At 33.1% G+C, this 23,636-nt stretch overlaps 1 protein-coding gene across 1 annotated transcript in view; it reads left to right on the forward strand.

The window, feature by feature from the left end:
* LOC111053198 (beta-alanine transporter) overlaps nucleotides 1-23,636 on the forward strand; it is a 208,593-nt gene that overhangs the window by 181,782 nt on the left and 3,175 nt on the right. The window contains exons 5-8 of the mRNA XM_039429322.1: nucleotides 8,414-8,582; nucleotides 9,375-9,501; nucleotides 11,945-12,075; nucleotides 22,657-22,871. Of these exons, the coding sequence (XP_039285256.1) occupies nucleotides 8,414-8,582; nucleotides 9,375-9,501; nucleotides 11,945-12,075; nucleotides 22,657-22,871 (642 nt within the window). The remainder of the gene's footprint in view (nucleotides 1-8,413; nucleotides 8,583-9,374; nucleotides 9,502-11,944; nucleotides 12,076-22,656; nucleotides 22,872-23,636) is intronic.

Consider the following 23,636-nt stretch of genomic DNA (forward strand, 5'->3'; position numbering starts at 1 on the left):
TTGGATTTGACACCATTCATATTATGTCTATTGGTCCCTAAAGAAGAAGAAAGAGGTACAAACAATTCGAGCTCAGTAACATCATGGAAAATACTCTCTTTAACAAATGAATCTGAGTCTGGATTCAATTCATTTGCAAAATTTTGAGTAAACAAATCATGAACGGATTCGTCTCCTTCATGATCAAACATTGGCACGAATCAAAAATGAAAATGCATATCTAACAATGCTTCTGAAATAATTCAAACGATTTTAGTGAGGTCATTATCCCTCAATATCTCAATGACAGGCTCCTTTTCATTCTTACGAACTAGAATCTTTCCATTTCTGTACCATACATATTTGTATCCATGCTTAACAGCTTGCTGCTTGGTCAGCCACTTTAGGTTTTTGAAATAGGCGGAAAGATTTTCAGATACAAACACCAATTGATCATTCTTAGAACAATAATAATAATAATAATAATTATAATAATAATAATAATAATAATAATAATAATAATAATAATAATAATAATAATAATAATAATAATAATAATAATAATAATATTAATAGTATTAATAATAATAATAATAATAATAATAAATAATAATAATAATAATAATAATAATAATAATAATAATAACGAATGACCTAGTTGGCTCAGGGTTGGTGTCAGAATTTTCAGGTTGCAATTGATCAATTTCAGGGCCTCTGGCAGTCTAATATATTGCTAAGTTATCTATATTTTCCATGCTTGTCAGCTATTTTTAACAAAGCAAATAAAAATGTGCACACCGTAAACTGATCACGTACTGCGGAAAGTCTGTGCTCTCTCAAAAATGTCAGCCTCATTTAGTTGCAGATTCAGTCACTGCAGAACAATGTTTCTGTGATAAGTGTTGTTGTATCCAGTATTATTGTTCTCATAGAAGCATAGAGATCATCAACTCCAAGTTCATTCAACATTCTTGTGACCCAATCAATTTCCCCCTCAAAATACGAATACGACCTACAAATTAGAGAACCAATAATTTGTTGAGTTGATATAACGATTACTGTCGTTGACATGAGTTCTATTAGTATTGCAGAAGTATTTCTATACAAATAGGGAACTTAAACTTCCAAATAAACGTTAGGATATTCTGTCCTTTGAATCAGATTTAATTTATTGAATTTATGAAATGAGCTATTTTTATCAAGTCTTTTCATGATTTTATCATTATGAGACATTTTGCGAATATGTACTGTATTAACACCAATGATTACAAGTGAGATTCCCCACTATCATATAAATTTGAGTGGAAAAATTCTATTTGATGGGAGTTATCTTCATCAGCAACATAGCAAGCATTTATATAACGTTGTAAACCACATGAAATTAGTCCGATAGAACAGATGAGTGCAACGTTGCCAAAAAAAAAGAGTTGAGCAACGTTGTGCAAAGCTAATTATCAATTAAAATTATTTAATCTATATAAATCATATCAAATTGAATGTCTGTTTGTGTGTTTGTATGTTTGTTTGTATATTTGTTTGTTTGTTTGTTTGTTCCCTATAGATTCGAAAACTACTTGACAGAACCGCATGAAACTTTGGGATAATGTTGTGTGAATATTGGGGATGGTTTCTGACTAGAAATTTTAATAGGTGGAGGGGGCTAATCATAATTATTAATTTATTAATCCATTTTACAGACCTATGTTTACGAAATTTTCGGCCGAGCGGCTACCGAAGAACGATGAAAGATGATCATGATTCGAGATCATATTGTGATGAAATGATTCAGCATCTAAAGTTACCAGCTGTATAACTAGTGGTTCTGTAAACAGTAGACCTAACGCAGTATTCTCATCCACAATTCTAAAGTCTTTAGTCATGAATAATTCTATAGTTTGATTTTTACTCTAATATTGGCGTTTGAAGGAGGCTCCTTTTTACTTTCCTTGCCCTATTACCATAGGTAATAGTTTAACATTTAAGTATTTAAGTATTTAATCATTAAACAATTTAAACATTTAAACATTTAAACATTTAGACATTTAAACATTTAAACATTTAAACATTTAAACTTAAACATTTAAACATTTAACATTTAAACATTTAAACATTTAAACATTTAAACATTTAAACATTAAACATTTAAACATTTAAACATTTAAACATTTAAACATTTAAAATTTAAACATTTAAACATTTAAACATTTAAACATTTGAACATTTAAACATTTAAACATTTAAACATTAAACATTAAACATTTAAACATTTAACATTTAAACATTTAAACATTTAACATTTAAACATTTAAACATTTAAACATTTAAACATTTAAACATTTAACTTTAAACATTTAAACATTTAAACATTTAAACATTTAAACATTTAAACATTTAAACATTTAAACATTCAAACATTTAAACATTTAAACATTTAAACATTTAACATTTAAACATTTAAACATTTAAACATCTAAACATTTAAACATTTAAACATTAAACATTTAAACATTTAAACATTTAAACATTTGAACATTTAAACATTTAAACATCTAAACATTTAAACATTTAAACATTTAAACATTTAAACATTTAAACATTAAACATTTAAACATTTAAACATTTAACATTTAAACATTTAAACATTCAACATTTAAACATTTAAACATTTAAACATTTAACATTTAAACATTTAAACATTTAAACATTTAAACATCTAAACATTTAAACATTTAAACATTTAAACATTTAAACATTTAAACATTTAACATTTAAACATTAAACATTTAAAATTTAAACATTTAAACATTTAAACTTTAACATTTAAACATTAAACATTTAACATTTAAACATTTAAACATAAACATTTAAACATTTAAACATTTAAACATTTAAACATTAAACATTTAAAATTTAACATTTAAACATTTAAACATTTAAACATTTAACATTAAACATTAAACATTAAACATTGAAACATTTAAACATTTAAACATTTAAACATTTAAACATTTAAACATTTACATTTAAACATTTAAACATTGAAACATTTAAACATTTAAACATTTAAAATTTAAACATTTAAACATTAAACATTTAAAATTTAAACATTTAAACATTTAAACATTTAAACATTTAAACATTTAACATTTAAACATTTAAACATTTAACTTTAAACATTTAAACATTTAAAATTTAAACATTTAAACATTTAAACATTTAACATTTAAACATTAAACATTTAAACATTAACATTTAAACATTTAAACATTAAACATTTAAACATTAAACATTTAAACATTTAAACATTTAAACATTTAAACATTTAAACATTAAACATTTAAACATTTAAACATTTAAACATTTAAACATTTAAAATTAAACATTTAAACATTTAAACATTTAAAATTTAAACATTTAAACATTTAACATTTAAACATTTAAACATTTAAACATTTAAACATTTAAACATTTAAACATTTAAACATTTAAACATTAAACATTTAAACATTTAAACATTTAAACATTTAAACATTTAAACATTTAAACATTTAAACATTTAAACATTAAACATTTAAAATTTAAACATTTAACATTTAAACATTTAAACATTTAAACATTTAAACATTTAAACATTCAAACATTTAAACATTTTAACATTCAAACATTTAAACATTTAAACATTTAAACATTTAAACATTTAAACATTTAAACATTTAAACATTTGAACATTTAAACATTTAAACATTTAAACATTTAAACATTCAAACATTCAAACATTCAAACATTCAAACATTCAAACATTCAAACGTTTAAACATTTAAGAGAAATGCCAAACCGTCGATTTGAATCTTAGACCTCAGTTCGCCCGGTCAATAAACACGTCACCCTGTGATAAATTGTGTACTGATACTCAAACGATAGTTTGGAGTTGAAGTTAGTGTAGTTGATTGGTACCAGCTCTAGATAATCGATCCTTAGAAAACCTATACAAACAATAATATTATCACTCCCCTTTCATTAAGAAGATGGATAATGATGGAAAAAATTATTCACCTCATGAAAGAGAGTTGTTCATATTGCATTCATTGATGACAGACTAATATCCATTTTTTTTAATTAAGCTTAGCTTATATTCATCCTAAAATGGAAGATGGAAAGAATATTGAATTCTGTGTAATTCATCGTGCATCACATACTTCCTGGACCATCAACAACTATGAAAACATTCAATTCATCTTTGAAACACTGATTTTACCTATCTTTTTTTCCATTCAACACCTCACTGATAGATATAACTACCAATTGATTGAGAAGTATATGTTCTCGGAATAATAAATGCTGCATGACTAAGCACAGAGGAAGTCCGTATTGAGATGTGAATGGAAATATTGATTGTCAAATAAATTTCACGATTCACCAAATAAAGTCAAGTGTGACATGAGATACATTGACTTTTTGGCGGTACGAAGTTCGCCGGGTAAGCTGGTATTTTTATAATACACGAATAAAGGCAAAGATGATGATTAAGGGGGGGGGCTCATCTGTTTCAATTTCCATTGGACTATTTTCATGCGGTTGACTATTTTATAATAATACTAAATCAGCATTTCTTCTGATCTGAGCAGCCATTGGCGTTCGAAATCTTGTTAAGGTGAAAGGTTTTACAAAATGTTTCCTCAATGTGTGGGCACGGGAGCTCACAAGACGAAATATTATGAGAGAGATAGGAAGAAACCCAAGTGAGAAATGAGTGGAGAAATCCTTACTTGCCATGTAGCAGATAAAGGTGCGTCAAAAAAGTGTGATGCAAGTGTGAAAAATAAGGCTCCATCGATTTTCATGAGGGCTGCAGGCAGAAAGCCCTCGGGGAATTTATGGCTGAAAACATCACAGATGCTATGAAAATGGGGACTTTTCATGAATACAGAGAAGGTCAAAGTTTCCTCAAAAATGCAATTTATGCATTATTAACGGTTTATGAATATCATCGTATTTCGAAACGAGTAGTATTCTGGAGCAATCGGACAGTACGGAAAGAGAGAAAATCTGTATTTTCTCATAATATTATAAGGAAATAATTTCTAATCTAAATTTTAGGCATGATCCATCATGTTTGATATGATTCCATCAGATATGATTTATGTACATACTTCGTTACAAATAGTTCATGTTCTATTTAAGAATTATATCAAAAATAGTTAACATTTTTTGTGTAGTTGAGAAGTTGATATTGTGGTAATTATTCATATTGAATGAAAACGACTAAGAAATCGTCAAAAACCACAGATTTATTGATACTTAGAAAGACCGGTTTTGGTTATTACACCATTGTCAATCTCTGACAAACTCTGACAATTTCTTAGTCTTATTCATTCAATAGTTGACATTATATTCCGATAAGGTCAGGTCTCCCTGATCAACCAATGAAGCTTAGTTCTCTACACGGGTTTGGAGTGAAAAATCAATAAAATGATGCATTAATAAAAAGTGAATTATGAATTATTGATAATTAGTCTTAATTAATTAATTATGATTAGGACTTTGAGGGAAAATCTCCGAGGCTGTTTTTATGTACAATATTGTAAACCACTTACACGAAAAATGATAATAATAATCATATTTTTCTCTGGTGAAATACAGAGCTACAGGAAAGGCCTATTCCTCGTGAAAGAAGTGAGATTTGAGGAAGTGAATAATAATAAGAGCTGAGAAAAAACATAATATAGGTAGCAACCCAAAAAATGAGATTTCCAGAATGATGTAGATCGGAAATGAGAAAAATTGAAGTCTTATGGAACAGAAAGCGTGATCATTTCGTGTTTTCAATGATGCTTATGAAAATCCAACTCTGAACTGTGATTCCTGCGTCGAGTTTGCAGCATGTAATAATCTTTCCAGTTGAGCTCGCGCCAGGTATTGGAAAACTTTGAATTGCATGTTTTCGGGAATTTGATTTTCCTTGCCATTAGTGGAATGAAAGTGGAGGTCTGTTAATGAATCCCATAACTGGAGAACTACATTCCTGTAAGTTATCAATTCTCAGTCGTGTTTTTAGTTGGTTGCAGCTGGAAATGTGACTGGTCCAAATACTCGTATAACTTCACACGCTTTGGTAAATAAAGTAATTGCAGCGTTCAGCGTTTATCGTCTTTATTACAGCGCTTTCCTCGGTGCAGCTACTGACTGCTAGCAGGAAATGTTAACGCTCATCCACAACACGACTCCTGTTCAAAGCGAAGATTTCGCTGATATAAAAATTATTTTCATGACCTTTTCTATCAGCCAAAGCTTATGCAGCAGAAAACTGGTGATAAAGTGTGTGAATACATCTTGTTCAGCGTTCACTTCACAATTTCAGAGTTAAATGCTTTCATGGAGATGCATTTTTGGGATTTGAGCCATTGGATACATCAATAATAATATAAAGGATACAATCGTCTTGAAAATGTACGAAGGAGTAAATACACGAATGACCATCATTACGCCTGCACTACTGAACTGAGGGCTTCCTCCAAGTGACTCCGTACCTTAGTTTGTAGCGAGTGTGGTTGATGAATCAAAGATTGCGGTTTCGAAACATATCAAACCCATTTTTCTTTTTGTTGGAGACTTTCATTTCTTATAAAGATTATTCACGTGATTTTGAACAGAATAATACTTAATTATTCCATTTTTTCATGTTTCCTTGACATAAGAAGATTGCATTTAATAACACCAAATTTTACCCAGTGCAAAGAACGGGTTACATGCTAGTCTCCAATATAGACAGAAGCCACTCTCAAACACTTTAGTGGGGGTGACAAAAATTCAGTTTCTCTTACAATAAATTGTTCTTGATATAAACAATAAAATTTCTCCTCATTGGTGAACTTGGAGCGTTGTTCAGGTAGAAAGAAAAATTCATTATGGAATAAGGGATGAAAAGGCTGTTCTCCCTGGTAGGTAGATGACATCATAATAGATCGGATTCAATTGTGATATTTATATTGTTGTGCTTTTGTAGAAGTATTATGGGCTCAAAGGCATCATAACATTTTTTGTGTGAGAGATTTAGTAAAATGTTGAATCTATGGAATTCAGATAGTTTTCTTAGCTTCAAAATTATATGCCTTTACTTCATTAAATACGTTGAGAAATGTGTTCTCCAGCTCCCTCCAAAGAAAACCTTGCATGATTTCTGGTGCGTTTTCCATACGCATGAGCTCAGAATAAACATCAAAAAGTATAGTTTTTTCTTGTATGAGGTAACAAACTCTAACTATAAAATCGGTCTATGCAAATGGTCTCAATTTCTCCGTTACAACAAGTCGAATTAGAATATTGATGATGGGAACATTGAAAATATTTGTAATCAATGGAAAATTCAAGATGGCGGTCATAATTGACAGAATTTTTTATATCGATTCATAGTGAGAGATATCAAATTGATTATACTATCAAACTATTACTTATTCACCAAACTCTAATATATGAGAGACTAATATCATTTTAAATACTCTTTTCATGATTGATGTTACTTCAGAAACTTGAAATAAACATTTTTCGGGGACGAAATTTCACTTTCCACCCTGTAAATGTATTTGCAGTGGATGTTTACTACTATAATTGAGACAGTATTGTAGAACATTTGCGAAGCTTCGATATGCCATGTAGTTGAGGGCTTTGAGTCCATTTTCCACGGCTGGAGCCTCATTGGAAAAAAATATAAATGTACTGTTTGCAATGGAAAATACGCTTTTTCAACCCTATTATGCCAAACCAAACAATATTGAAACACTGTGTATCTAATGACTCCTTGAAGGTACAGACTTGGGAATGGTATCAATCTCTTTGTAATGTTGAATGTAAGAGGGTATCCATGATGACAGTCCCATTTCTCGAAACTTGTGTGCCATTTCCTAGTTACTAGGTTACTAGTTACTAGTTACTAGTTAGTAGTTAGTTAGTAGCTAGTTACTAGCTACTAGCATCCACAAGTGATGTTACCTATTTCACCAGCTATACATGATAACTGTGTAAAAGCACTGAGAACTTCATGAAACCTGAAGTCGTATCTGTCGTACTTTCTCCTTTCACATTTTCTCTCACTATGATCATTATCTTCTATTGAACACATTTGACAATGTCCTGATAGTTGAATGTGGATAAAGTGAAGATAACAAGAAGCACTCAAATCTACACTCCTAAACAGATAGTGGGACGATGAGGCACAAAGAAGTATTCTCATTGTAGTGGGGAGAGACTAGTAAAAGCTTCACGACGGAAAAGCATATGAATTTTTGGTGCGCCGCTTAGGAATTAGAGTTTTCCTTGTCAGCGAGCACATTCTGTCGGTGAAAATCTGTGCAAGCTTTACGACTGGCACTTGGCTGCCTATCGACACGTTCCATTGTGATTGCTCAAATTGATTCGTCGGGTGACTTTTCTTTTGCAGCCATCGAAGTAGTTGGACCATCGAAGCGCACACTCGTTACCATTCTGACAAATATAGCGTACTCGCTGGGCCTGGTCGCGCTCGCCGGAGTCGTCTACTTGGTGCGTGATTGGAGGCAGCTGGCTCTCGCCACCTCCGTGCCCTTTCTCTCCTTCTTCCTCTATTGGTGGTGAGTTGTCTCCCTCTCTATCTACCATACATTCTTATGGCTTGATTTATGCCGTGTTGGAACAGCTTTCTACAGAAACCGTAAGTGGTGCTTCCCAGGCTTACTTTGCTAGCATACCATCTCTACAGAATGGAGCGCCCAACATCACTTTCGAATGTATTGAAATTGATTTTGGCGGCAATCTAGTCAATGCACAGATAACATTTCTCCAATGAACAGATCAAATAGAGCTCAACACACTGTAATTTGTTCCACATTCTCTTTTCTTGTTTCATTTTCAATAATGATTACTTCCAAAATAATAGCAGTCACAACCAGATAAATCTATCATTCTCTTGTATTGTGTTAATCCAGATATATTTATTTTTCAATTTTAATTTAAGTATATTGCCAAAAATCACAAATAAATATTTTTGTACAGAGTATACATAATTACCAGTGTATTCAATACAAATAGACATCGATTGTACCGATATTAGCAATCTAACATTTGGCACTGCCAACATAACATTCATAAATGCCAACATTCCTTGTGTGTTCGCAGTGAAATTTATATATTTATATTATACACTTAATCATCTGATAATGGTTTCGAAAATTAAATCACACAACTGATTGGGAATACGGACCAGCAACTCAACGATTGATAATAGGAAAAAATGTTACTCCTTTTTGTGGTAGTCCACCATTCACAAATGTGTGTAACAAATTGAACTACTGTAATAGAGTGCTGTATATTCATGTAATAGGGTCTCTAGAATCTTATATTTGCATTGTTGGCATGTTTTGCAGGGTGCTGCCAGAGTCGCCAAGATGGCTGCTCGCTAGAGGCCGGTTTGATGAAGCAGAAAAAATATTGAGAAAGATGGCGCGAGTTAATGGAAAGCCATTACCTGCCAATTACATGCTTCAACTCAAGGTGAGATCTGTTACGTTCAAGAATAAGTCCTACCAAATCGATAATAATTATAAGTGAATTCTTTCGAGAGCAAAAAACGTTGATAATAAGTTGATTTTTGCTTGATAAGTATGAAATATGATGATGATGATTCTTTGTACAAAACATATTTGTTGATGATTGGAATTCAATTTCATATCAAAATCGAATGTGTTATCTTGGATCATTCGAAATTTCGATAGAGATTGCTATCGAAATTTCGATAGCATTCAGAAAAGTTACACATACGTGTGAATTCTTCCACAGATCTCGATTCAATACCCATTCCACATGATTTAAATTTTCTTATCGATTCAATGGATATTATTATCCCATTATCATTACCTCCACTATCCCTTTTTGTAAGGATTATAAGGAAAACAATGCATCACGTAATTTGCACTTGCTCTGCACTGTTGAGTACAGACACTGAGAGCTGTTGAGAGCTTATGAACATGAGCATGAATTTTAAAATTAAAAAAAATATGAAAATAAGAAGGAAAGGCTTTTTGAGAGGTGAGAATGAAAATTCCTCCCTATTCAATTGTCATTATTCGTAATTCATGAGGAAAACATTTCATGACTAAGAATTTATTCGAGTGAATGCCACTTGAGAACAAAAGATGAAAACATGTCTGTAAATATTTAACTGAGTGAAATTGACAGCGACATTACATCTAGGAAAGCAATCCACCCCACCCACCTTGTCATCAACTTTATTTCGAATTTCAAATCAAAATTCCATCATGTCATAGATTGCATTCCATTCATATTATTGACAGTGATCCATGTTTCCATTCTCTTGTATTCTCTAATTTGAAGATTTTAGCTTGGAATTCGTATCTGAATTAAGTTTACTAAGAATGCGTTTGATTAAGATACTTATTTCACAGAGCAGAGAAGATCCAGCAGGACTCCATACAATGACATTCATTGAATGAATCTTCCAAGAATAGACAACGGGGAAAGTAAAGGCATACGCATTTCAAATACTGTTATGAGTAATAATCATAAATACCAAAAGCAGGAGAATATTTATTCCTGTTCAATGAACTCCCAATGCAATAAGTGGCGAAATGTGAAGAGTAATACTTAGACAATAAGTTATAGATTTGATCAATTTGTCATTCATTTTCAATGAAACTCAAGGATTAGCATAACAGTACTATGCTTGAAAAACTTTTTCTCTTCCAATAATATAGGTATGTGGGATGCGTCACACTTCACACGTCACATTTGATCAACACTTGCCCTCTTCTTTCATTTTTCTCAATTATCACAAACTCCAAGATTCTAAGCATAAGTCCAATTTCCATTCATTTTTATAATAGGAGTGTATGCAGTATATTCATAATATAATTGTTACGCTAGCGTAACTTCAGCCCAGCATTCCTATACCATATCTGGTATCTAATTTCTCTAGACCAACTTTTGGTGAAATTGACATGGCTATTACAAACAGTGTACGAATAATCGGAGGAACTACTCTATTATTGAGGCACCTCTTCACTATCTAGGGAATCTATTGAATGTCTATTGAATGACAATTCAGGGACATTCGGAGTGAGCTTGCTCGGAATAATTGTAGAAACAACGCCAAACTCATCAGAACGAATTAGATTCCCAAGCAGATTGCAATCTCCATCGGTCTCTGTTCTAATAATATTCGTTACTGCCTTGCCAATATTCCGTTCTGACAAAGAAGTAACAGAATGTAGGCCGTATCATCTATTCGAATACATATACATCAATGCGAAGATATATATATATATATTATATATATATATATATATATATATATATATATATATATGTATGTATATATATAAATTGCAGTTGATTAGGCAAATAATGAAGGAAGTAGGTACTGCGGAAACTGGGGCGAGCCACTATCATTTGCTCACTTCCAACTTGAAGAATCGAAAGTCAAAGTTTGAACATCGAGAGGAACTTCAGCTCCACTCAATTCAACAACTTTGCCACACTTGGTTGCCTCTGGAAGGCTCCGCTAGCTGTATTTCAAGTAATATTTCCAGGCAACGATGATGAGAACTAATCAGCAAGACTTGTTCATGATAGTATAGTACAATGGCAAATCCAAATTTTGCTCAGCAAATAAAGTACGGAAATAACTACGACAATAATTTTTTCTTTAATTTCTATGGTATGAGAACTCATTATCAGCACTCATCTCTAACCAGTTCAGATTGAACTCGGATAGGACTGGGTAAGTTAGAGAAGTTATAATCTTGAATCAAAACTGTCATCATTTTTATGTTACAAGGATCAAAAAATCGAAAGATTATGAATGTTGTACTAATGTGGAAAAGAAAATTTAGCTGTTCTAATTAATCAATATTATATATTTTTACAAATTGAGCTGGAAAAATTGAATTTACGAAAGTTTTTCAATTCTATATTCCAGAAAAAATACCAAGCTGAACGTTATGTACAGCGAAAAGACGTTGAAAAAGAAAAAACAAGACAATACGGTGTGATGGATCTGTTCAGAACGCCAAATCTTCGAAGAAAAACACTTATAATCACATTCATATGGTAAGCACCTTCAAAATCTTACAATTAGTTCAATGAATCATATTCATGATTCTTGATGTAGCCTACTTATATTATTATATCCAATGATATATTCATAATTCTTGAATGTAGCCTACTTATACGGTATTTATAGAATTGTTTATAATAGTTTATCCATGATATTAAAAAGGTATCAATAAGGTGAACAATATTGTGGTTTTCACCAATGTAAATCTAAAAATGCCAGTAAGTAATGATATGAGCATCTAATTAACATTGATTTTCAAACAAGATAATTGAACAATTGCATAATTTGTATCAATATTTATCTTTTTTGAATACTACTTAAATAAGTTCTCTATTTGAAGCTGTTATAATTTCTTCAAACTATGGAATCATTGAGATATCACTAGGTTTTAGTCAAAGTTGCGTTGTTCGAAGAGTGAATAAGAGAAGCTTTCCGCTGCTTAGGGCAGTCTAGTTGAATGCGAAATTGAAAATAGTCAATAGGATGGACATTCAACAGTTGATCGAGTGCTAAGAAAACATTTTCATTGTATTTGTATTTGCCGCTGAATGAAGAAATGGAAGATTCAGTGTAAATATTTCGTGGAAGGCAGTGGCAAGGATGAAGATGTATAGAGTGATCTAGAGAAAAGGCTCTGGCGACGAGAATGTGCGCTGAAAAGGGGACTTTAGGGTGTGGAGGTGAACGTCTTGATTCCTCTGGGTACAACTCAAACGATGAGAATAGAAAGCGAGAAGAATTTTCCGCGCTCACTTGCCGTTTATTATACACTCACGCGCGCCCACCCACCACAATAAAAATTCCAGCATAAATCAAATTCCAGCAAATCTTTTCCATTATTGTAAAACCACAATTAATGAAAGTTCATTGACTTTCAATTCATTGGTATTCCAAATGCATTTGCTACTGTTAGTTAATTGCTCTTTTCGATAATATTGGCTAAGCCTCAGTCATAATAATTATAGATCAGAACATTATAGTCCAGTCAAATTGTTGTTTTTCAGGAAATAGCCCCGAAAGAAGTTTTATCGACGGTTCTATATGTATTTTGGGGCGCTGAGTTCGAATATGAAATTTTCTGACACACCATAGGGCGGCTTCACCCCTAAAACCCTCAAAAACCCCTGAAATTTCGAACTTTTTTTTAGTTTTTCCATTTAATCTCGAAAACAAGTTTTTGGAGAAAAATCATTTTCTACAAAATTGAAGAAAATAAAATTCCCAATAAATTGAGTGGTCGCGCAGGATTCTACCATTCTTAGCTCGAAAGCTACGAGTTTTCAAAAAAGGGGTATTTCTTAAGGGGTTTTCGAAATTATGTAAACCTACCACTTCTACCCTATACAACTTGGATATTTTTCTAGTATAGATAAAAAACCACACATCACGTGGAAGAACAATTAATTCTGAACAGGATTCCTTAGGAATTTTCAAATTTAGTAGTGGCGGGAGGGGGAATACACCCAAAAATAGAAAATCATGTCCTACAGCCAAAATACAAAATTTTCATTATAATACCTTTTCAATGCCTTCCTAACAAAAAAATACATATTTCGGCAGAAATCATCTCACGAGGGCTATTTTTCATGAGAATCACACGTTAGAAACATTCAATTTCAGTATTTCCTAGTGGGGGTACGTCATAAGGATACGTCAAGGATCAAAACTTTAAACACTTATAACTTTTGACAGAATGATCATATCTCTTCAAACTCCAGCTCATTCTTCTCACCTCGTCCAGGCAATTCAAAATCGTGTATCATAACTGGAATTTGGTCAAAAAATGAAAAATTTCTCATTCAGTGTATTTTAGCCCATATTTAAATACACAGAAAAATGGCCAATTTCCATATTCAAAACTGTATCTCGGTAACCCGATATGATAAAAAATCACTAGTACTTGGTCTTGATTTGAATAACAGAATCTCCTCTTCCAAGTGAGGTGAATGAATTCTGTGAAAATATAATCATGAGTTAAGATACGTTATTTGTTTCAAAAATCAAGAAATTTGCAAATTTTTCCTCATTTTCATTCATTTCCATTTTCACAGGCAACGTAGCTGATAGAGCATGTAATTCTCTTTCATTCGAGATCAATCGCAAGTTTCTATCATGTATCTTACTCGTTTTTGCCTTAAATCCATCTTGCATGACTGTTTATTATCGAAAAACAAACCTACTTTACCTTATGATTATATTTTTACAAAATTAATTTACCTCACGTGAAGGAGGAGATTCTGTTCTTCAAATCAAGACCAAGTACCATTTTTATCATATCGGGTATAGTATCGGTGAGTTTAGCATGGTATAACATAACTATCCATTAGTGTCTCATAAATGTCTCCATTTCCATGGAAGGTATTCTCAGTATAGTCAAGAAAGATAATAGTCCAGTCAAATCGTCGTTTTTCAGGAAACAGCCCCGAAAGAATTTTTCTCGACGTTTCTATTCGTATTTTGGGGCGCTGAATGCGAATCTGAAATTTGCTGACACGCCAGAGGGCGGCTTCACCCCCAAAACCCCCAAAAACACCTAAAATTTCGGACTTTTTCCATGGCCTTTTTTCATTCGGACTTCCATGGAAATGGAGACATGGATAGTTATGCTATTCCATGCTATACTCATTGCAGTGTTGAAATTGAATCTGTAACCCAATTATCAACTATACTGTAGCATTTGATCGGTTGAGTTCTAATTGGATTTATGAGGAATGTGAACGCAATAGCACAGTTGAACAAGATATTATACAATATACAGGTAAATGTTTATCAATATCAGGAACGTTTATCAACAAATTTACTCATACAATACTAGTGAACTGAACATGCTTCAATTCCTAGCCAAGTTGCAAACTGTGTAAGTGAACTTTTCTTGCGTTCTCTATTGATGAGGTTTTAGTAATTATTAGGGTTTAAAGGTTCAAGCAGGATTCCCAACTATCAGAGTGTGATAGAGCCCCAGATTAAAGTAGAAGATCTGTAAAATACTAAAGGATGAGTCATGGGACTTGATGAACAACAAACTTTTCATTCTATTCAACTTATAAGTTGTATTGACTGGATTGTCTACAAGAAATCCTAACAACAAAATAATATACAACAATTTATTATGCATTTTATAACTCAAGAAAACTGCCTGTAAGATTTTGCTCTGATCCGAAAGTCAACTGTTTACAAAGGTAGCGTGGACTTTACCCATTTCTATATGATTATCATTATTTCTCTATGACAAATTCATAATACTAGGGAATCGGTCAATTCGGGGTTTAAAAACAAGAAACAAGAGTCAGAAGATACAATGGCACTCACCATCGTTCAAATTATAAATCCATCACTATTGAAATTTTACTACACTATTGTTGACTCACTAATATTTTAAATAAAATTTTACAAATTCCACTTCACCAGTAATTAATGCATCACCTCAACATACTAATCCACATTATTTTATCAAATTGAACACGTTACTCTTGGGCCCTCGAGGCGCGAGGCTACCTTTCGATTTTAATGTGATTCCAGCAGCGGCTTGATTGGAACAGCAGTTTCCACGCGAATGCTCCCCTTCCACCAAAGAGACGACAGTCCACGTGAAGATGGAGCATAATTTCGTGGGAACAGGGAAATACAAGATTGAAATATTCCCAGGTACCAGTGTAACAGGTATCCATCGCTAACAGACATACAGTTCCGTGAGAATATCTCAACCCTGCATAAAATTGAAAACTGACTGACCTCCCGGACGCAAGTTAGCAGAATCTTGATGACTTGTGAGAAAATTATTTTCCAACAGAAAAATGAATTTCTCAGATAAAAGTTCACACTTATAACTCAACTAAATGAACACTATAGTTGATAATATTCTTGGACCGTCTTCCACGTGCTCAAGTGATAGAGTGACATCATTGATCTGCACTTCACCAAATCATGGAATAGTAAACGAGTGACTTCTTCCATTCTGATACATCAGCATACAGCACGTGAATGAAAAATCCTACATTTTGATTAATGTGGATTTAAAAATGTGCAAGAATTCGACACATGCAACTAATGGAAAGTTGAATCTAGAATTGAATCAAATTATAACTTGTATTACTCCTTGTAATTATTCCTTGTTGTTGTCGCTCAATATCCATTTGCCTAGATATTATCGAAGGAAATTCCAGTCTATTGTTTTATTGCAGTTTATTCGGATAAGATTATCGATTGAGGAGGAGGCAGCCTACTTTCAGTTCATTTTGTTTTCTTAAGGTGCCCTTAGTTGTTATCTCGGGATTTTCGAAAACATTCGAGCGTATTTTTTGTCGTCGTCTTGTGAGAAAGGAGACACCTGCAACTCTCAGCTTGAAAGGCTCTGTATTTGGAACTAGAACGCATGAGTTTCCCCATTGATGTCAGGTTTATAGAAATTTCATCCACATAAGCATAAAGTGTATCTCGTATAAGATTATTTTTACTAGTAGTTCTGTGAACAGTAGACCTCACGCAGTTTTCTCATCCACAAGTATCTGGTGTCACCTGTTTACCGGCCTCTCCAGACATTCGTGTAATGCATGCAATGAATAATCCACTTGTCAGCTGAATGATTATGAATAGTTCTGTATGTGATTAATCCTATTTTCAGTGTATACAATATATATAGTAATATCAGAGTAAGGATTCTTTTTCCTTTCATATTATCCTTTAAATTCAAAATTTCAAAAAAAACCTTGTGTATACATCGACTCACAGTTAAAAAATGAATACTTTTGCCAAATCTCATACAATTCTATCAACGCGTTTGGCCGTAAATGCGCTACATACATTTAACAGGCAAAAAAAACCGAGTTAAAACATAGACCTCAATCGTTCGGTCAATAATCGAATCAAATGATTATTTGAGTTCAAATTCATTTTGACTAGACTACTTATTGACTAGACCACTTTAAACAGTGAACAGTCGAGTTTGATAATTGTATATGATCTACAGAGTGAGTCATATGTATGGGAAACCTTCAATAAGTTGGAGACTGTTGTAGATAATATAATACTGTAACTGACAAATTATATGATATGGATGGTGGAGAATTTTGTTTGAGAAAGACATTTTGGAATGATGATTTACGGTTCTTGGAAAACTTTATTACGACGAAAGCTAACCGAAGCTCGAGAAGGAGTGAGCACTAATGAAGAAGGCTGAAGCACATCAGGCAACGCATGCACACGTGGTAGGATTACAGCTCAAGTCTCGCTATCAGATTGCGTCGGCGTTGAAATTTTGAAGCGATTTATTGGTGATAAGGGTGCCAGGATGAATATGGAGTTAGTAGCCAATGCTCTGCCAAAGCCACGACTGATAGTCTGATCCCTTCATTACCATGAGTGCCCAGCACTAAAGGGTCCATGATCTGGCTTTACAGCCACTGGTCATAAACCAGGCTTAAACTGTGAGAAGAAAGTTTTAACCAGTGCTACGAATTCGTCAAGCCGAAGCACATTTGCGAATTTATCGTTCATTCTCTTCATAAAACTTTGATAGTTCTGTTGCAGTTTAGGGTCTATTCAAGACCAGCTGGGTTCGAATCGCAGCCCGCATGCACACCATACAAGCCACGGACACTTATCGTAAATTAATATGGGATTTTATCGCATATTCCTTACACCTGCTCACCTATCAGTAATCTCAGGCTATTCATATGATAATATATCAAGTGTTGAGTTTCATTAACTCATTATGTCTATATAGTCTCATTAATATGGTTAATAATGAATGTGCTTCATTACTAAAATTAGCTTCAATACTACTAGTAGTTCTGTAAACAGTAGACCTCATGCAGTTTTCTCATCCACATATAAGATAATTTATTTCAAGAATGAAGATTAGTAATTCAAGACCAATAGATCATGAAATTTCAATATTTATGATGAATGAGAAACTTGAATGAGCTTTGTATCGGTTTTAATACCAGATTTGATTGATTCAACGATTGATTTTCAAAAAGAGGATTTTTCAGGGCTTTGACAATTATTCAGTCTGCGAATCCCCAGCTCAAATTCAGAGCCGTTTGGGAGAGAGCAATGCGCAAAATTGCTTTTGCTATAAGTGGCCCTTTCAAACCCTGTTAATGTTGTTATTAAACTAGAGAAGTCGTTCAATTTGTGATAAAAATTGGAATTCCCCATTGGATAAAATTATTTTGCTCTATGTAAAGGCTGCTTCAGCAATTAATCATTGCAAAGAATCGAAGGTATTCTAATACACGACGAAAATCTGTTTTGTTGCCTAGATCTTCATTTTCCTTTATTTTCCTAGATTGTTGAATCGTATGAGAGATTAAGCTGAGAAATCCGAAATATATTTTATTTTTTCTTCATCGGTGAAGTAGGCGCAAATAATAAATTGGACGGATGATATACTTACATTGTACAAATGAACTCGCTTCGCTCGCCTGCATGGAGACCTCAGAGGAACCTCTGTACCGAATTTGAACGTATTATGTCAATTTGATCTCGAAAAACACCTGTTACTATATCGGCGTATCTTTGGCGAATGAAATTCTTCCACCTCAGCTAAACCTGTGTACTGTATTTTTTTAAATATATTTCCATCAATAAATTATTGAAAAAGGTGAGGAAACACAGAAAAGCTGAGAAAAGGCTAATTTTGGGCGTATCTTTGGCGTTATTTCGGATTCCTTCTAACACAACATTATTGCACCCCAGCTGAGCTTCTGAAGTAAATTTAAACATTTTCTGTTTATTTGTTCTCGATAAAGCTGAGAAAACGCTAAAAAACGTAGATTTTGGGCATATCTCTATGGAAATTTTTCCAAATCCTTTCTTATTGCGCCTCTAAAGGGCCAACTGAACACACCTACCAAATTTGAAATGTTATGTCATATTTTTATCATATGTTAGGACGATCCAGTCGGGGTCCAGACTAAACGTCTGGCTAAACGGATATGGCGAGCGAAGCGAGCCTGACGGCTAGTAATTTAATATTCCCAGGAATAGCTCTGATTGAAGTAGCAGTACCCAATCAATTTTTCAGCGATAAATCAGGACCTCCTAAATAGGTATTTAGGAGGTACTGGATAAATTGGTATTCAGGAGGTCCTGGATAAATGCATTTTAATCTTCAACTTGGTGTCAACCTAACAAAGTCAACTCAACTTAATGCCAACCTGACAAAACTATTAATTTAGTTGCCAGTTAACAACTGTTTCGAAGAGGTACTCTATCTAGATTATAGTTCCATAGTAACATATGATATAAAATTTCAATTATAATAAATTAAGAAATTGGGAGAAGAAGAATATAAATGCTAAAAGACGAACTCTAAACCCTTAAAAACTACCCTTAGAGTTAAAATATCGCCAAAAGATTTCTTAATGCGCCTCTAAATGGCCAACTGAACATACCTACCAAATTTGAACGTTTTTGGTCCGGTAGATTTTTAGTTCTGCGAGTGAGTGAGTGAGTCAGTCAGTCAGTGAGTGAGTGTCATTTCGCTTTTTCATATATATAGAATATAATAGAATAGATACATTGAGAAACTTCCATCTGGTACTCTTATGTTATTTATTGACTAACAGAGAGAGCTGTTGGTCAATACTTTTTTGATTAGCTATTTGATACTTTTGAACTATAATCCGTACAAATTTACTTTAGACTTGGAGGAATATGCAGCGCAGAGAAATGGAGGAAGATCAGTCAATAACAGTGATTAATAGAGTCATAGGTAAAAGTGCAGTTGCCAATTTGTCAGTCGTCTGACCGCTTTCAGACAGGAAACTTCGCATGTGTAGCATGAGTGCATGAACAGTCTCTAGAAATAATTGGAAATGGCTGGCCTCTTCAAAACGACAACATCGCGCCTCTGTATCATTCTCGCAGTATGCTTTCCCTGTTGCGCATGTCCATTCCAAGTACAGAGTACTTGTACTTTTTGCGAACCAATGTTGCGTATTTAAGATATTTATTTCAAATACGAATAGACTACTTTGATATCGGTAGGATGTCAACTCATGATCAGTATCAAATCAGTAGCATTGTTTTTGAAACAAATGTTTGATAAGAAGAATGTCACATGAATTTTAATTGAATATAATTAAAACGAAAATGTATTGTGTCCATGATTTTTTTTTGCAATAGAAAAAGTCTAAGGCCTAATTCACAATGAAGTGGCGTGGCGCTGACGTGGCAGGGACGTGACGGTTGTGTGGTCATGACTTTTATAACCTCCATTCATGTTCATATGGAAATGCCACTCCAGTTTCCATTGACCCATTATGTTTATAAAGGAGTAGTGTGGAAGTGACAAAGAGTCAGTGCCATGCCAGCTCCTCATCACCGAACAAATAGAAGAATCAATCATACAAATCGAAGAACCAACAATAAGGAAGTCTATATTTTTGTGAATAAATAAATGAATGAACTAAAGATGAGAATACATTTTTAGGACAATAAGCATTCAATCACAACAAAGAGATAAAAGCACTTGGCTTTCGATGCATCAAAAATAGAGCAACATATAATAGGACAAATATTACCATCATAATATTAGAAAATAGAAAAAACTATCCTAAAACGTAATAATTATCAACCTAATAGGAACATCTTCATTATCATCCAGGAAAACAACAGCTTATCATCAGCAGAGATGAAAATAAATATTTCTCTTGATCCACTCATCAATTTCTATATGAAGCTTTTTTGTAAGTTTGCTAGTTATAAAATGATTTGGGACTCTATTGGCATAAAATTCTACATAGAATGAGAACTGATGTTTATTTATTGTTAATCTGTTAAATGATGTATTGAATAAATTGTTTACTGAAGGGCGAATGTTATAGGGATTGGTATTTAGGGTTAATAATTCTCTATTTCTATTTATGTGAATTATGATGTTTTTTACAAAAACCTGTCTCAGTGTATGAACTCCAAATTCTATGAAGAGACATTTACTAGGGTAAAGTCTAGGTTTCCCAAGGGCTGCCCTGATTATATGTTTTTGTAAAACGAAAATTTTATTGAAATGGGAGTCAAAAGTACCACCCCAAACCTCTATGCAATACTGAAACAAAGAATGAGCATAGGCATGATAGATGGTTCTTATTATGTTCACATCATTCAATAAATTTATTTTGTAGAAAACCGATATCAGATATTTCAATTTGGAAATCAAATACTCTAGATGAGAATTCCACTTCAACTGGCAATCAACCATTACTCCTAAATATTTTATAGAATTTATTTTTTCTATTTTTTGACACAAACAATTTGTCTCACCTATAGGGGTATTGATTCTGTGGTCGTGCATTCTAATACAGAGATCAGGAGGTGGCTCGCCGATCGAAGTTGGGGAGAAAGCAATAAATTTAGTTTTAAGCAAGTTTAATGTAAGAGTGTGATTATCAAACCATGCCTTGGCCAGAGCTAAACCTTTATTTGCATTCACATATGCCTCCCTCCATGACTCACCTGTGAATATTAACGCTGTGTCATCAGCAAAAGATATTTTTGTTGTGTTTGGAATATTCAATTTGAGGAGATCATTTAAATAGATTAGGAACAATAAGGGAGATAAGACTGTACCTTGAGGTAGGCCATAGCTTTTCAGCTTGCGTGTATCTGTTCTATTGTTTAAGGTCATAATTTGCATTCTGTCCTCCAGGTAATTCAAAATTAATTTTTTAGCCAGTCCACGTATTCCACAGCCATCAAGCTTATTTATCAAAGTTAAGTGAGGTATGGTATCAAAAGCTTTAGCTAAATCTAGAAATATTGCAACTGTTTTGGATCCTTTATTGAAGTTCCTGTTAACTAAATCTGCTAACAACATAACAGCGTCCTTAGTTGATTTCCCTGGCTGGAATCCGAACTGATTCGCTGCTATGATGTCCTGCTTATTCAAATAGTCCATCAATCTCTTTTTTAAAAGTCTTTCCATTATTTTCGACAGGTTACTTAATAAACTAATAGGCCTGTAATTCGCTGGATTTGATTCATTTTGAATAGTAAGTTGAATTGAGAATTCTACTAGAATTTTAATTCCAATCATATTAAAAATTAACAATAATATTTTCCACTTTAATATAAATCAAGTTTGGTTGGATCTTTTTATTATTTGGTTTTTTAGGTTGTATAAAAATTTTAATCCAAGTTGTATTTGGAATCACACGACTTGTTCTATGTTATAATTTTCTTTTTTCTTCTCCTCTATGACTGCTCTCTTAAGGTGCGTACAGATATACGCTCCGCGAACATGAGCAATTCACTTTTAATCAGCTGACTATATCTGTATTTTTACAGAAACGGTATAAGATATAGATATAAAAAGCTTGGCATCAGCTGATTGAAAGTGAATTGCTAATGTTCGCGGCGCGTAAATCTATACGCACCTTTAGACCCACACTATTGACATGTTTAATAATTGAATAACCCGCAAAATTCTAAAGGTGAGATTATCATGGTGGATGAAAGAGTCAACTATCACTGATGAAGATTATCATGGAGAATGGAAAGTGAAAATTCTGAAAAGAAGATTGTCATCGTGGATGAGAGAGTATAGAAAATGTGGGATGTTGTGTTGTCAGGTTCACAAATACGAGCGTGTACGTGGGCCTGTCGTACTATGCACCGGTGCTGGGTGGCGACGAGTTCCTCAACTTCTTCCTTGCGGGTGCGGTGGAGCTTCCTACCTACATTGTGCTGTGGCCAGCCATGGAGTGCGTTGGTCGCCGCTGGACCCTCTGCGTCAGCATGGTCATTGGAGGTGTTGCCTGTTTGGCCACCATATTTGTACAAAATGGTCAGTAACACTACTTTTCTATCCAACTTTTATATCTCTTTTTTATCTAATTGTGTTCCACTATCAGAAAAGCACTAGGTAATCCAGTATGATGAATTGTTATTTTGATAGCAAAGAATAAGATGTCGAGGTTAACGCGGCTAGAAACTGAGTGTCCTGGGTTCGATCCCAAATTAATATTTTGTGTAGTAGCGATCATTCAAATTTCTCAGGCGAATATTTTTGTACAGTAGTGATCATTCGAAATTCCTCTGGTGTCCATATTATTTGTTGCTTCTGGAGGAGCAAATATCTATAACCATAGTATAATGAAGGGAAGAATTGGCTTGTACACGTACGGGATAGGAAATTCAAGAATCTCTCATCACTAGTTTCTCATCATCACGTCTGTACTACTGGACTAATTAACTTGTATTTTTGCATATAGATTCTTAATTTACCGAGGATGGTTGTAGGCCTATTTTAAATTCTTCAAGATTTTAGTAGGTCAAGTTTTTAAGAGCACGAGTTACCTGCTAGTAGGCTATAATATAAACGCATTCAATTGAATCGCGTTTTTTCTATACAGAAAGATTCATTTTCTACTGCTACTAATTCTTTTGGATCTTTTTCATTTGTGATGCTATATTTTATGATCCCCCATTACCAGAAATGAAAATTATAACTACAAAGTTCAAAGTCATCTCACAGGCTGCTCTTACCGTTCTTCAATGTGCCATTGGTTTTCCAATCTGGGAAATGATAACTTATACTAGTTCTCCATTG

This window comes from Nilaparvata lugens, chromosome 5 (genome assembly GCF_014356525.2).
Source record: "Nilaparvata lugens isolate BPH chromosome 5, ASM1435652v1, whole genome shotgun sequence".
Lineage (NCBI taxonomy): Eukaryota > Metazoa > Arthropoda > Insecta > Hemiptera > Delphacidae > Nilaparvata > Nilaparvata lugens.